Here is a 16446-nt window from a genome sequence, read left to right on the forward strand (position 1 = left end):
CTCATTCCTCGTCTTTCTCAAGTTGATTTACCTTTTTGTCTGGTATAATTGTTTAATATATCCAGTTGTGACATGCAAAAATAGTTATTAATTTATCCCTTCAATTCTGCAGTGACATGCAAAAATAATTTTTAGTAAAATTCAACTGGACCTTTTCTGTCAAACCATCCATAAATTTCTTCATCAATATCAATCCTTGCATATATAAATTTATAGATAAGTGTTACATATTATGTTTTTATTTTATTAATATTTCATAGATTTGCATGGGCCTGGCGTATTACTGCAAGGGCCTACTGCACCCCATTAAACCTAGTTCAAACTTGCAATTCTTTCGTTGTAGAGAAGAGCTACAGGGCCATGGTCTAGTTCATGATTTCCATCACCATTATACAACGGAAAAAGAACTAGCACCCTCGAGCAAAATGGCCCAAGAAGCTGTTAATGGGTCGAGGTGTAATTCTTAAACCGTTCGTTTATAAAAAAAAGTAAACTTTTTATTTATTATATGTCTAACTTATTTTCAGACTTACCCTCATCACTTGAACTAATATAAAGAACTTAAAATGATTAAATTTGTGAATTTGAAAAAGTTATATGATAGATTGATAATTAAGTACGTATTATATTTTATGTTTTTATTTTATTTTATTAATATTTCATAAGTTAGTTTAATAATTAGTATGTATGATGAGATTCCCTTAATCCCTCATCCAACGTGAGTAGTGAGCGCTGTTCTGTGGGATAGTTTGTTCCTTTGTAGTTAGATGTTATAGTGGATGAAACTTGATAATTATTAACTAACTTTTAGTTAGAGGTCAGTTTCCTCCACAAACCCCACCTAAAAGACGTCAAGGGTTCCTACATAAAACCCACTCAAAAGAGGTCAAGGGTTTCTCCATAATCCCCAATTCCATACTCTCATTGTTTCTCCTAGTTTAATCCACTCATTTAAGCATCATTGCGATTGCATGATGAAAAGTGCTAATTAGGGGCCTGTTTGATAATCATTTCAATTTTAGTTTTTAGTTTTTCTTTTTTGTGCTAGAGTATAGAGGAAAATGAGAGTGAGTATGAGATTGAAAGAGATGATGAGAGGGGAGGATGGAAGAGAGGAGTAACAAATGTGAAAACAATTTGAAATTGACTTTAGTTTTTAGTTTTTGTTTTCAGTTTTATTACTCCTCCCTCCCATCCTCTCCTTTTATCTTTCTTCTTAATCTCATCTCCATTCACATTCTCACTTCTATTCTCCCTCTTTATCCTCTATACTCTAGCACAAAAAATGAAAACTAAAAACTAAAATTGAAACGGACCTTAAATTTGTTAAACATTAATATTTTAGTGCTAATGGGGTTTGTTCAAAATTGAATATTCTATGAAGATTTTGTATGATTAATAGTGAAAACTAAGAAAAGAGTGAAGTTCTAAGCAATTTGGAATCGCACATAGTACACATACCAAACTTTGGCCATACCTTTTTACCAAATTGCAAGCAGCCTTTTGCTTCTCTTATATGAGAAATACAATCCTTTTTTAGAACGTGTATGTAATTGAATATCTTCGTTTTGTCACCAATATTTTAGCCTTGTCAACACATGTATGCATGCATAACCCAAATCAATTATGCTCTCAGCCTTCGTAGCCCCCTTTTGCTTTTTGTAAATGTTGAACAGTCCCACATCGACTGGACCAATAACCATGGAAGTGAATGGCCCGATAAAAAGAGAAACAAGAGAAGAGAAAAGGCATACCTTTCTCGGCCTTTTGGCTAAGATCAAGTGTAGTATCTGTTCTGATCAGTTTAATATCTGATATGTGGGTCAATGACCCACACGATATTAAATTAATTTCTCTAGGGGAGGGTCCGCTACAGTAGCTTGCTATTGGGGCTCTCAAGTGTCGCCCAAGCGTTGCACTATTGCATGGGCTTGGTGCACCCCACTAAATTTAGTCTATTTTTTTTTTAATTTTACGATTATTGATTGACATGGTTTTTCAATTATTGCTCGAGTTTCATTTTGGTCGACCAATTAAAATTTTCATTTCAATAGTCCTTCAATTCTCCATTTAGCATCAAAATTGTCATATTGTCAAAGTCTGTCAAATATTTTGTGAAATTGAAGGGCAAAATTGTCAAATCAAAATCGCTGCAAATTAGGCACCACAAGAAAAACCCAGAAGCCAAAAAAAACACTCATTTCACTGCGTACTAATAGCCTGATCAAAAGAAGATATGGGTTGTGTCGTCAACAGAAGCCACGTTTCTGGTAATGTTCGATCTGTGAAGAGGTTGGTGGATATGGTGGGATGAAGGAGAAGAGATGAAGGAATGGCTTGGGTAGGAGAATGGGGATTTAATGATAGAGCGAAATGGGGTTGTTCGAACAAGAAGTCTACTCTCATCGTTTGCTCCACTAACATTGTTGTTTATATGTTCGTTCTCTCTATGCTTCTCTGTACATCCACTTCATTAACATTGTTGTTGGATTGAATTGGTAGAGCGATTTGCTGTAACTTTTATAATTTAACGGAGAACCTTTGTTATGCTCAAAAGGTAAAGGCACTAGGAGCTTTCTAGAGATGCAGTGGTAGAATTGCCACAACCTTTGAAATTGAAGTTACCAATGAGATAGTTGAGATGTTGAAAACCTTGAGGCCCAAAGCAAATTTTACTGAGCAGAGAGGAAGGTGGAAGACCGTGAACAAGTGTTTGAGGATACAATTGAAAGAGAGAAGAAGCCTTTGGCTCTGGTAGCTGGGTCCAGCAAAACTAGGGTTCTAATTTCGGGGAGTGTCTAACATATGGACGGTTTTACCCCTCAATTTAATGGTAAAATTGACAGACTTTGGGGTAGGACCGTTTTGATACTAAATGGAGAGTTGGAGGACTGTTGAAATGAAAATTTTAGTTGGTGGACCAACATGAAACTCGAGCAATAGTTGGGGGACCATTTCGGTCCATAACCATTTCTTTTATTTGTTACTACAAGAACATTCTGAAAAAGAAATAAACTGTATCGAACATAAAAATAACAAATTGTATTTCTCTATTTTAACACTTCATGTACTTAATAATGCCATAGTATTGGGGATGGGGATGGGAATGACATACCTACCCCCAATTCGACCCATTGTCATTCCTAATATTGGGGATCATTGTTCTTCCATTGCAGACCAAGCCTTCAAAGTGTGTGTCTTTGGGTCAGTATGTGAACATAAATGTCATTTTATAAAGCAATTACAAATGTCGGCTTAAATTCTTTTGTTACAATGAAAGAGAAACGAACTCTTTACTTATCATAATTCTTATTAATTTTTTGACTAACCCTCATTACTTGAACTAATGTTAATGGCTTGAGGATTAAATTTGTGAATTTGGAAGTTAAGTGTTTATGTAGATTAATTAAGCTTGTCAAATTGTATGTGCCTTTGGCACTTTTTCCAAGTGATTATGTTTAGCTTAAAGTACCACATCGGAAATGCACAAGAAGTAGAGAGCGGGACTGATGTATTTAAAAGGAACAAGAGGTACTTCAAAACATACTTACCTGGACGGAGTCTATGGGTGATCAAGAAGGCTCATGGCTTAGGTTGGTGACCTCCATTGCACTTAGGAGGGGTGCCCGCCTATGGTCTCCTCAACGTAGGAGAGCCAACGTCATAATTTGTTGCAGTGGGGGCCTGCGTTCGCGCGGCCCCTTCCTCAATTCAATATCAACCTTATGCTGCTGGCTATCAAAATAGGCTCATCCCTCGTTTTCCTCAAGTTGATTTTTTCTTTTTGTCTGGTATAATTGTTTGATATATCCAGCTTTGACGGAGTTTATTCTTAGCCCAAAACAATATATCACAATTTAATCTAAATCAACATGTTCTTCTGCTAAAAAAAATCAGCATGTTTGTAGCCATTACATTTTTTTTTTCTTTTTTTCTTTTTTTTTTTTTTTTGCGAAAGAAGAACTTATTGATAACAATTAAGAGGATACAACCATGTCATCGTTTACAATTGATTCCAGCCAGAAGGGAACTTCTTCAATCCAAGTTACCATAGTATTACAATTAAGAGCATGCTTTGCTAGAAAATGCGCTACTTGGTTAGCCCCTCTTGGACTATAAGAGATAATAACATCTTCAAAGTGTTGTAGACTCCTCTTAATATCACCAATAAGATGCCCATCTGATGCCCAAGACTCTTCCTCGTCCTTTTTTACATCAATTACCACCCCTTGTGAATCAGATTCAATTAAAATGAAAGAAAAGCCAGCATCCCGAGCAATAATTATTAGTCTAGATTCCCTCCCTCATAATCCAATATAAGTAGTGGGTGGTGTTCTATGGCATAGTTTGTTCCTATTTTGTAGTTACATGTTGTTGATAGTAGATGAAGCTTTTGCTGTAGGCCATCTATCTTCCATGTTTTAATTATCTATATGTAAGTTACAACTATATGAAGGTGTATAATTTATGGAATATTATCTATATATATAAAGCAAAAGGCAGAGAATGGTGAAACATTCAAAATACCAGAAAATATCCTTGGTTAATGCAAACATTAAGAACTAAACTTATTAATTAAATGAGGATAATATGGTAAATTCACACTTTTTATAAAAAATTAAAATTAAATAAAAAATAATGGATCCTATTTTTATGGAACACTTTTTAATTCTAAAAAAAATTTAAATTTTTTTTAAAAAAATGCCTCTCGCAAGCGCGAAAGCGCGTGCAGAAAGGCTAGTAAATATGAAGGGAATTATTAACTAAATAGTTTGTTCCTCCATAAACCCCACTACTGCATGAGGGCGCACCCTACTAAACTCTTTAAACTTGCAATCCTTTAGTTATAGAGAAGAGCCACAGGCCCATGATCTATTTGATGATTTCCATCGCAATTATACAATGAAAAAAGAATTAGCGCCTTAGACTAAAATGGCCTAGCAAGCTGTTAACGGTTCGATATGTAATTCTTCAACCGGTCTGTTTGATAACCATTTTAATTTTAGTTTTTAGTTTTTAGTTTTTCTTTTGTGTGCTAAAGTATAGAGAAAAATGAGAGTGAGTATGAGATTGAAAGAGATGATGAAAGGGGAGGATGGAAGAGAGGAGTAACAAAAGTGAAAACAATTTGAAATAAATTTCAGTTTTTAATTTTTAGTTTTTGTTTTCACTTTTGTTACTCCTCCCTCCTATCCTCCTATCCTCCCATCCTTCACTCTCATCTTTCTTCTTGATCTCATCTCCACTCTCATTCTCACTTCTATTCTCCCTCTTTATCCTCTATACTCTAGCACAAAAAATAAAAACTAAAAACTAAAATTGAAATAGTTATCAAACGGACCCTAGATTTGTTAAACATTAATATTTTGGTGCTAATGGGGTTTGTTCAAAATTGGATATTCTATGAAGATTTTGTATGATGAATAGTGAAAACTAAGAAAAGAGTAAAGTTCTAACCAATTTGGAATCGCACATAGTACACATACCAAACCTTGGACATACCTTTTTCCCAAATTGCAAGCAGCCTTTTGCTTATCTTATATGAGAAATACAATCTTTTTTCAGAACGTGTATGTAATTGAATATCTTTGTTTTGTCGCCAATATTTTAGCCTTTTCAACACATGTATGCATGCATAACCCAAATCAATTATGCTCTCAGCCTTCGTAGCCCCCTTTTGCTTTTTGTAACTGTTGAACAGTCCCACATCGACTGGACCAATAACCATGGAAGTGAATGGCCCGATAAAAAGAGAAACAAGAGATGTGAAAAGTCATACCTTTCTCGGCCTTTTGGCTAAGATCAAGTGTAGTATCTGTTCTTATCAGTTTAATATCTGATATGTGGGTCAATGACCCACACGATATTAAATTAATTTCTTTAGGGGGAGGGTTCGCTACGGTAGCTTGCTATTGGGGCTCTCAAGTGTCGCTCAAGCGTTGCACTATTGCAGGGGCCTGGCGCACCCCACTAAATTTAGTCTAATTTTTTTTTTTTAACGATTATTGACTGAAATGGTTTTTCAATTATTGGTTCAGTTTTATTTTGGTCGACCAATTAAAATTTTCATTTCAATAGTCCTTCAATTCTCCATTTAGTTTCAAAATTGTCATATTGTCAAAGTTTGTCAAATATTTTGTGAAATTGAGGCGCAAAACTATCAAAGTTTATCCATCCCTACGAATAGCCTAATCAAAAGAAGATATGGATTGTGTCAACAGAAGCCACGTTTCTGATAATGATCGATCTGTGAAGAGGTTGGTGGATATGGTAGGATGAAGGAGAAGAGACAAAGGAATGGCTCAGTTAGGAGAATGGGGATTTAATGATAGAGCGAAATGGGGTTGTTCGAACAAGAAGACTACTCTCATCGTTTGCTTCACTAACATTGTTATTGCTTATATATTCGTTCTCTCTACGCTTCTCTATACATCTACTCCATTAACATTGTTGTTGGATTGAATTGGTAGAGCGATTTGCTGTAACTTTTATAATTTAATGGAGAACCTTTGTTAAGGTAAATGCACTAGGAACTTTCTAGAGATGCAGTGTAGGAAATAATAGTGCTAAATTGCTATAAAATAAACAAATAAACACTACAAACAAAACAAATTTTTACAACAGTAGTATGTAATTAAAATAACCTTAATTGAGTCTAGGCAAGTGTTGGACACTCTGACCTTAAGACGAATTACGCCACACACTGGTGCTTATGGTTCACTAGCGTTCGCCTCCCAGGATACAACGACTCCCCTCCTTATGAAAGAAGCACTGCAATGCACAAGGAACTTTGAACCAAAATTATGCAGGAAACTCTCTTTATGCAAACTCTTCGGTGGACTTCCCCCACATTTAAGGTATTTGTAGGGTCTTCAACCTTTTTATACCTTAAAATAAACATTATTCTTCTCTTTTAAAGAGCAAAGTACTTTTCCATTCTTACACAAATATGAGATTACAAAGATAGTTAAGTCACCCCCACAATTCTCTTACAATTGTGGTTGCTATTAAACTACCAATGAAATTTCATACCTTAAACTTTGCATATTACGTCTAGTGCAATTTTGCAATAAACCCCCACATTTTCGGATTCTCAACATTTGTGTAATTTTGTTACACATATGAATATCCTTTAGGAAATTTCGAAGCCACTTTACTCATCATTTCCTTTTAATGGAAATTTTCCCTTTCATACAGACCATTGTAGTTTGAAGCCTCATAATTAGAAACTTAATTCTACAAAATAGGGCTTTATCCCCACATTTCAGTTGTTGTCTTTGTAAGACGGAGAAATACATGTTTCTGGTCATTTCAACACTACTTCTCTTCTTGGAAGTATTCGTCAATTGTGTTTGTCAAATATAGATAATACACTGACATGTTTTCCCTCTTTAGGAAAATTTGCAAAAACCAAATATTTGCAATCTTTCTATATGCAATCCAATATATCAATTGCGTATCTTGATGTCAACCCAATGGTTCATATACATACGTTGATATAAGTAACTAGAAACAAGCACTATATGCTTCTTAATGTATTTGATCTGCAGAATCCATGCATCATTTATGAATGCAAAATTTATATGAACAGTCAGAAGCCCAACAAATGGATTGAAAAGCCTATAACCGTTAGAAACTGAAAATCAAATTTCTAGTTGGATCACGTCCAGACACAATGGCTTCATTTTATATAGACAGGAAATGGTCCAACATGCATACATAATTTTAGATTGTAAAAAAATTTTACAACCCACTTGATTCAAGTTTATTCTTCACATGTTGACCATGAATTTACCAACTAGTTAAATAGATGCAACGGTAAAATATAGCAACTACACCATAATAATTCGTCTTAAGATTGTAAGAAATAATAGTGCTAAATTGCTATAAAATAAACAAATAAACACTACAAACAAAATAAATTTTTACAACAGTAGTATGTAATTAAAATAACCTTAATTGAGTCGAGGCAAGTGTTGGACACTCTGACCTTAAGACGAATTACACCCCACACTGGTGCTTATGGTTCACTAGCGTTCGCCTCCCAGGATACAACGACTCCCCTCCTTATGAAAGAAGCACTGCAATTCACAAGGAACTTTGAACCAAAATTATGCAGGAAACTCTCTTTATGCAAACTCTAATGCCCTCTATATATGAAAGTATGTATCTAGAGAATTAATTGAATGAATAAAACTGTAGGAGGATTGCTCTATTTATAGATGATGAAATACCCTTTCTAAAAAGGTATCTCAATCTGAAAAGGCAAACAATGCATTCCTTGGTCTGAAGAGTTGTCACCCAAACAATGCATTCCTTGGTTTGAAGAGTTGTCACCCTCCATGTGAAGATGTCTTTAACCCAATGAATTTTATTAATTTCCATTCAAATAGGAAAATCAATATTAGTTAATATTAAATTTTCCAACATGCAGTGGTGGAATTGCCACAACCTTTGAAACTGAAGTTACCAATGAGATGGTTGAGAGGTTGAAAACCTTGATGCCCAAAGCAAATTTTACTGAGCAGAGAGGAAGGTGGAAGACAGTGAACAAGTGTTTGTGGATACAATTGAAAGAGAGAAGAAGCTTTTGGCTCTGGTTGTTGGGTCCGGCAAAACTAGGGTTCTAATTTTGAGGAGCTTCTATCATATGGACCGTTTTACCCCTCAATTTAACGATAAAATTGACAAACTTTGATGGTATGACCATTTTGATACTAAATGGAGAGTTGGAAGACTATTGAAATGAAAATTTTAGTTTGTGGACCAACATGAAACTCAAGCAATAATTGGGGGACAATTTCGGTCAATAACCCTTTCTTTTATTTGTCACTACAAGAACATTCTGAAAAAGAAATAAATTGTATCGAACATAACAAATAACAGATTGTATTTCTTTATTTTAACACTTCCTGTACTTAATAATGCCATAGTATTGGGGATGGGGATGGGAATGACATACCCACCCCCGATTCGACCCATTGTCATTCATAATATTAAAGATCATTGTTCTTCCATGAATTTGCAGACCAAGCCTTCAAAGTGTGTGTCTTTGGGTCAGTATGTGAACATAAATGTCATTTTATAAAGCAATTACAAATGTCGGCTTAAATTCTTTTGTTACAATGAAAGAGAAGCAAACTCTTTACTTATCATAATTCTTACTAATTTTTTGACTAACCCTCATCACTTGAACTAATGTTAATGGCTTGAGGATTAAATTTGTGAATTTAGAAGTCAAGTATTTATGTAGATTCATTAAGCTTGTCAAATTGTATGTGCCTTTGCCACTTTTTCTAAGTTATTATGTTTAACTTAAAGTAACACATCGGAAATACACAAGAAGTAGAGAGCGGAACTGATGTATTTAAAAGGAACAAGAGACACTTTAAAACATACTTACCTGAGTCTATGGGCGATCAAGAAGGCTCAAGGCTTAAGTTGGTGACCTCCATTGCACTTTGGAGGGGTGCCCGCCTATGGTCTCCTCAACGTAGGAGAGCCAACGTCATGATTTGTTGCAGTGGGGGCCTGCGTTCACGCGGCCCATTCCTCAATTCAATATCAACCTTACTTCTTCAAGTTGATTTTACTTTTGTCGGTTAGTTTAGTATCCCAAGTCCAATAATTATTAGTCTAGATTCCCTCCCTCATAATCCAATATAAGTAGTGGGTGGCGTTCTATGGGATAGTTTGTTCCTATTTTGTAGTTATATGTTGTTGATAGTAGATGAAGCTTTTGCTATAGGCCAATTATCTTCCATGTTTTAATTATCTAACTATATGAAGGTGTATAATTTATGGAATATATAAATATGAAGGGAATTATTAACTAAATAGTTTGTTCCTCCATAAACCCCACTACTGCATAAGGGCGCACCCCACTAAACTTAGTTCAAACTTGCAATCCTTTAGTTGTAGAGAAGAGCCACAGGCCCGTGATCTATTTTATGATTTCCATCGCAATTATATACAATGGAAAAAGAATTAGCGCCTTAGAGTAAAATGGCCCAGCAAGCTGTTAACTGTTCGATGTGTAATTCTTCAACCGTTCATTTATAAAAGGTTTAATTACTGTTAAAGTGAGACTGAGCGCCTATTTTAGAGGTAAAATAGTAATTAAACCTTTATAAAAATAGATGTATTCAGATGTATACTCATTATTAATACTAGTGATATAAATAAACCCTACACCATTTAATTTCTATAAAGAAACCCAAAAAAAGATAACTGGCCCTATTGAATTTAATTTTGATTATTAAATTACTTTGACGCTCTGTTGAGTGTTTTGAGTTTTTTTTTTTTAATGAGGTTTTGGGATTGGGCTTGTTTTAAGAAAATCGATGGTAGTTTTGTAAGTTATAGGAAATTCGAAGCCTCTTTATTATGTTGTAAATAAACTTTGGGTGTATTCCTAAGTCCATTTCTTGTATGCTTTTCTTTTTTTAATAATTTGGGCCCCTATATTGAGTACAATAGTGAAACTCCCTATAAAATATCATCGTATATTTTGGAAATTTGCTTAAGAATAAGCTTCTATCTAGTTTGCTTTAAAATAAATAATTATAAATAATACAAAAGTACGTCCCTGTTTGGTATCTTACTAAAAAAATTAACTCAAAAATTATAATTCTTTTTAAAAAGATGTGTTTTCAACTAGTAATTTTAAGATCTAAAAACTTCTTTGGTATCAAACTCCAAACTATTTTTAAGATCTAAACAAAATTAAAATTAAAATTAAAATAAAAAAACCCTAGATTTCCAAATTGAAATTAACAAAAGAAAAGAAAAACATGTGAGCTTTCAATTGAAACCCTAAAACCCAAAACATGAAAAAAGATTAATCAATTTGGGGTCAAGTAGTGGACGAAGGAGACCTCGATAGAGCTGTAAACGAAGGTTTCGACTCAGAGCCACACTCCCATGTGTTTTATAGAGCGAGAGAGAGAGAGAGAGAGAGAGAGAGAGAGAGAGAGAGAGAGAGAGAGAGAAACTATAAAACTTCACTTTTTTTTGTTTTCAATAATAGGGTTATTTTTTTAGTTTGTTTTGGGTTTGGGTTTTTTTAAATGGGCTTACTAGGATTTTTTAAGCTTTGGACTTAAAATATAGTTTTTAATTTATAAAATTGGATTCAAGTATGACATCAAACGGGCCCTACATATTCTGTGAAATTTGAGACGACAACCTTCAATATTTTAAGGATCAAAGCAAAATAAGAACCAAAAAAAAATTTGATCAAGGGATAGTCATCCTCATCATAAAATAAAATCATTTAAAAATCCTACAACTAATGAAATTGCACATGTAATTCATATTAAAAAGTGAAGTAAATCACTTTCTTGATACACCATTGTTAAAGTTGTTTAGGAGTTATTCTGGATAGGCCAAAAAACACTTCTATGGAGAATTACTTCTCTAAATAATCACTTTAGATAGTTTTAAGTGATTTTATGGAGAAACACATGGGAGTTGCTTCTACCCAAAATCACTTAGATGGAGAAGCACATGGGAGGTGTTCTCCCCATAAATGATTTTGGCCTATCCATAATCATTCCCAAAAAACTCGTTTATTATTCGAGTTTTTATTAAAAATAGCAAAAATTTATCCCTACTTTCAAATGTCAGTTTTTATAAAAACTTTCAACAATAGCCAAAAACTCAGCTAAATAGACTTAGATACCCTTAAAACTAAAACCCACATAAACATAAAAAGCAAAGCCCTATTAGATAAAGTTGGTGAGTGACACAGGCCAAAGCTACACCCAACAAGAAAAAAAAAAAATTGAGCTCGCTAGATTTCAAAGTCTCTTCGACAAGAACCTCTGTATGTGACGTGAAACCCATTGAATTCGTAGTCATGGCAAGCACCAAAGTTAAGAGGATTATGACTCAACCCATTAACTTGATTTCTAGGTTTCTTCAACATAAAGCTCGCACTCATATTTGGCTCTTTGAGCAAAAGGACCTTAGGATTAAAGGACGAATCATTGATTTTGATGAGTACATGAATTTGGTTCTCGATGAAGCTGAAGAAGTCAGCATTAAGAAAAAACAAGAAAGTCAATGGGAAAGATTCTTCAGTTGAGTCTTTGTTGATTAATTCAAAGAAACTTGAAGAAAAGAAAAAAAAAAGGCATGGGGTAGGGTAGTCGGGTGGAAGATCTTGGGGGAGCGGTTGGGGATGGGGCAAATGGCCAGGGATTTATTGGGTTGGGGAGAAATAGATTTGTGGTTGTGGTTGTGGCTTAGGGAATCGGGGCCTTAAGGTCTGGGTGTGGAAAGTGACTTGGACGTTGAGTTTGACAGGGTGGGTTGTTGAAAGAGAGAGAGAGAAGAGAGAAGAGAAAAGAGTGGTAGCAATTGGGATAGGCGGGAGGAAGAGGTAGCCGAGATGGTGGTGTCTTGTTTTCTTTTTTCTTAGTTTTTGGATCTCATTGTTTTAGTTTGTATGTTTATTTGGGTTTAGTTTTGAGGGTATTTGAGTCTATTTAACTGAGTTTTGTCTATTTTTGAAATTTTTTATAAAAACTAACGTTTATGAAAGTAAGGGGTAAATTTTGGCTAGTTTTAATAAAAATTCAAGAGAGAGTGCTGCTATTTCCACCCCCTGTCCTATTTCCCCACCCACCATGTAAATTTGAAAAAACAAAATCCTATCTTTCTACCCACCTTTATTCCTAAAATACCATTTAATTATAATTTGGTACTAAATGATGACATGAGATAATTTGGTACAAAAACAACCCATAGTAATTATGAGCCTTGCCTCTAAATTCAGCCTTCATAGATCAATATATCAAAAACCCAAAAATATTACAATGCCTATAGTCAAATTCCACCAGATACAAATATACCCAATTGAATAGGAATCAAAAGAACTCAAAGATGAAACTATATATTTTACCAAAGAGACAAATTACTTAATAGCTACAACACAACAAGCCCATGAATTGCTGGAAATTGTTCTATTTAGGGTTCGAAAAATCCAAAAGCAGAACACAACATATCCATGGAGCTCAGCAATAGCTGCTCAAAGCCCAAAATTCACCAATTACCCACTTAATCCCTCAACATCCTATACAAAATACAATATTCACAAGCTCTCAATTGCATCTTGAGCAATGCTTTCAACTTCATAAAAGAAACTTATCTTCTTGTTGAAGAATCCAGAGCCTCCCTCATCGTCCTCCTCATTGAGCTCCTCTCTCTCCAATTCCCCCAATATCTCTATGGTTCTTCCAGTTCGAATCACGAAAAGCACTCAGTTCCCACAGAGAGATGGGAGGGAGCAATGGATTGGACTGGGATACAATATAGAGATGGGTGCTTAGGGAAGTGAGGGAGATGGCTGCAGTGCGGTGGAGGAAGAGGGAGGAGGGTGGGGTATGCGTGATGAGAGGGAAAGGGTTTTATAATTTTTAATAATCTTTTTAGTTTTTTTTTCATTTGTTTCTTCTTTTTTTAAATTAATTTTATTGTTTTAATGCTTTTTCCCTAAGTCCCGAAGGAATATGATAAATAAGTGAAAATAACAGCATTTTTATTCAAAACGACTTATTCGTATTAGACATTAAAAAACATAACAATTATCGAGGAAAAAAAAAAACCAAGATACAAAGATAGAAGTCATCGAGAAAAAGAAGAGAGAGAACAAATAATCCAAAATTTTAATATCCAACAAGCAAAACCCTTTATTAATTTAAAAAAAAAAAAAGACACACAACAAAACAAAACAAGCAAAACCCTTTTTTTTCCTTTGGCAGCTGCTGTTTCTTTCTTTGCTTTTGCTTTTGCTTTTGGGAGTACAGGAGCTCTAGTCTATGGATTCAAAGCCTCATGTTCGTCTTTCTGCAACACAAGGGACACCAGGTAAGCTCGCTCTTTTGAGCTCATCTTCACTCGCAGGTTCTCTTCCTATCCGAGCTCCTCCTACTCCTGATTCTGATTCTGACTCTGATTCTGAATTCAACGGTCATGATTTGGGTTATAGCAGTAGTTGTAATATTAGCAGTATTGGTTGTGAGAGTGGGTCTGAGTCTGAGGCCTTTGTGACTGGGGAGGAGTTTGAAACGGCGTCGGAGAGGCCATTGGTGGCAGACCCAGATGAGGAAGCTCTTGAACAGAGTGACTCTGTTGAAAAATATGAGCTTTCTTGCCCTTCTGTGGCCTACCCAGATGAGTTTGAACCTGTTTTCGAGGAAGTTATGGTGGATGATGCAATTTCAGAGAGGGTTATGCCCATTGCCCAGTTGTCATGGGAGAGTGATGATAATGATGTGGTGGGTAGTGAAGAGGTTTTGAGTGAAGTGGAAAATGGTGATTTTTTGGGTCAGATTAGTATTGCGCCGAGAGTTAAGGTTTCTGAGGTTGAAGAAGGAGAAGAAGATGAGGCAGTGAAGTGGGAAGAGCCTTTGGTAGTTGAGCAATCTGAACCTGCCATAGAGGTAAATAATGTTGAAGGTGTTGAGGGTTCGGATTTGAGTAATTTTGGCAAAGGTCAAAATGGAGATTCTGATCAAGGTGAATGGATTGAAGATAATGGTCTTGCTATGACAGAGACAAATGAAGCAAATGCTGAGGAGTTGAGAATTAATGTATTTGAAGAAGAGGAGAAAGCCAAGTATGTGGCAGAAGAGTCCTTTGTGCATTGCCCAAATAGCAAAAGGAATGGTGTTGATTTAGGCCTTGAGTGGAGCGAAAATCAGACTTTGAATTTGGAAAATTGTGATTTATCTGAGCTTACTAAGGATGAGGAATTTGAAAATGCACTGTGTAGTGATTTGCTTAAATCAGTCACGCTGAACTCACTATCTGTTACTCTCTTATGCGAGAATGTGGCAGAAAATGCTGGTGCTGTGAAATTTCAAGGCGATATAGTATATGGAGCCAAAGTGGAAGTGTCTCTCAAGGAGAAGGATGTCCCTGCAGAGAAAGAACAAACCAGCTTTGTTCTGCTTGGGGAAAATATTAGTATCACACCTGGAGTTATGGTAGTTGAAGAAGGAGAAGAATACGGGCCAGTGCTGCGGAAAGAGTCCTTCGTCATTAAACAGTCTGAACCTTCCATAGAGCTAAACTGTGTAGAGTGTTCAGACTTTAAAGGCCAAAACGGGGATTCTATTCAAGCTGAAATGATTGAAGATAATGATCTTGCTGCTGCAGAGATCAATGACAACTTTAATGTATGGGAAGGAGGGGAGAAGGCCACGTATGTGGCAGAAGAATCCATTGTGCATTGTCCAAATAACAAAAGGGACGGTGTTGATACTAGCAGAAGTTTTGAGGCACTGGAAAAAATAATGCATTCAGGAACTGATTTTGGTGTTGAGAAGAATGAAAATCAAATTCAGGAAATCGTGTATTTGGGTAATGGCGATTTGTCTGGAGCTACTGACCTTGATAGATTTGAATATGCACTGTGTTGTGATTTCCTTAAATTGATCACACCAAGTTCCAATGTGACACACAAACACATTTTTAGGGGTCAAACCGAAGTAAGAAATTTCAACATAGATGGAACAGCTGCTAGTTTAACTGTAACTCATTCAGATGAGAATGTGGTCACCGGACTCAAGATTGAGGATCAAATGGCTATTGGGAAGCACTTGGTTTTGGCTGGAAGTGCTGGAGCTCTGCAGTTTGAAGGTGAAACAGCACATGGAGCCAAATTGGAAGTGCGTCTCAAGAATAAGGATTGCCCTAAAAGGCAGGACCAAACTGGCTTGGGTTTGTCTCTGATGAAGTGGGGAGGTGGTCTTGTTCTAACAGCCGATATACTATCTCTGTTCTCTGTTGGAGGTTCTAAAATGGCTGTTCATGTTGTATTGAACAACAAGCAAAGGGGTCAGATTGCCATAAGGACAAGCAACTCGGACAAATTCCAAAGTGCACTTGTTGGTATTCTTTCATTTGCAGCTTCAATCTTTGGGATTTTCCGTCCTAGATTTGGTGTTCAAAACTCGACATAATAGGTGTAATTTTCCTTATGATGTTGGTTGATAGTCAAGTTTTGATGGTGTAAAGCTTAGTGTACATAAGCCTATCCCTGTTGGTTTGTTAGTCCAGTTTTAATATGCAAGACTTTGAATACCTCTCCCTCGTTGATTTTTTTATTTTTATTTTTAAAGAAATATTTATGAAACAGAACCTACATGTTGAAGTTTCTTAATGAGTTTGGACATCGTGTCCTCATGGATCCGGATCCTCTCCTAAGCTTGTTTCCACAGTTATCTACTGTGGGCAAGAAAACTGTGTATTAAGTTTGTTGACTAATTTGTCTGACATTGTTTGTTGCAGCCTTGGCCTCCAAGTCTCGTGGTGTCTTGGCCTCCAAGTTTCAATTTGTGTTTCCTCTTTTCTTTTATTTCTTTTCTGTCTGGATGGTAACGTCACGTGTGTCACTTTCCTGATTAAAATGAACAATCTTTCTCTCTATAAATACCA

General features: G+C 35.6%; 1 protein-coding gene across 1 annotated transcript; it reads left to right on the forward strand.

The window, feature by feature from the left end:
• LOC109950603 lies at positions 13761 to 16196 on the forward strand. The gene has a single exon (XM_020570119.1). The coding sequence runs from the start codon at positions 13824 to 13826 to the stop codon at positions 15969 to 15971; it is 2148 nt and encodes a 715-aa protein (XP_020425708.1). The 5' UTR covers positions 13761 to 13823; the 3' UTR covers positions 15972 to 16196.

The sequence above is a fragment of the Prunus persica genome, chromosome G1 (genome assembly GCF_000346465.2).
Source record: "Prunus persica cultivar Lovell chromosome G1, Prunus_persica_NCBIv2, whole genome shotgun sequence".
NCBI classification, from domain to species: Eukaryota; Viridiplantae; Streptophyta; class Magnoliopsida; order Rosales; family Rosaceae; genus Prunus; species Prunus persica.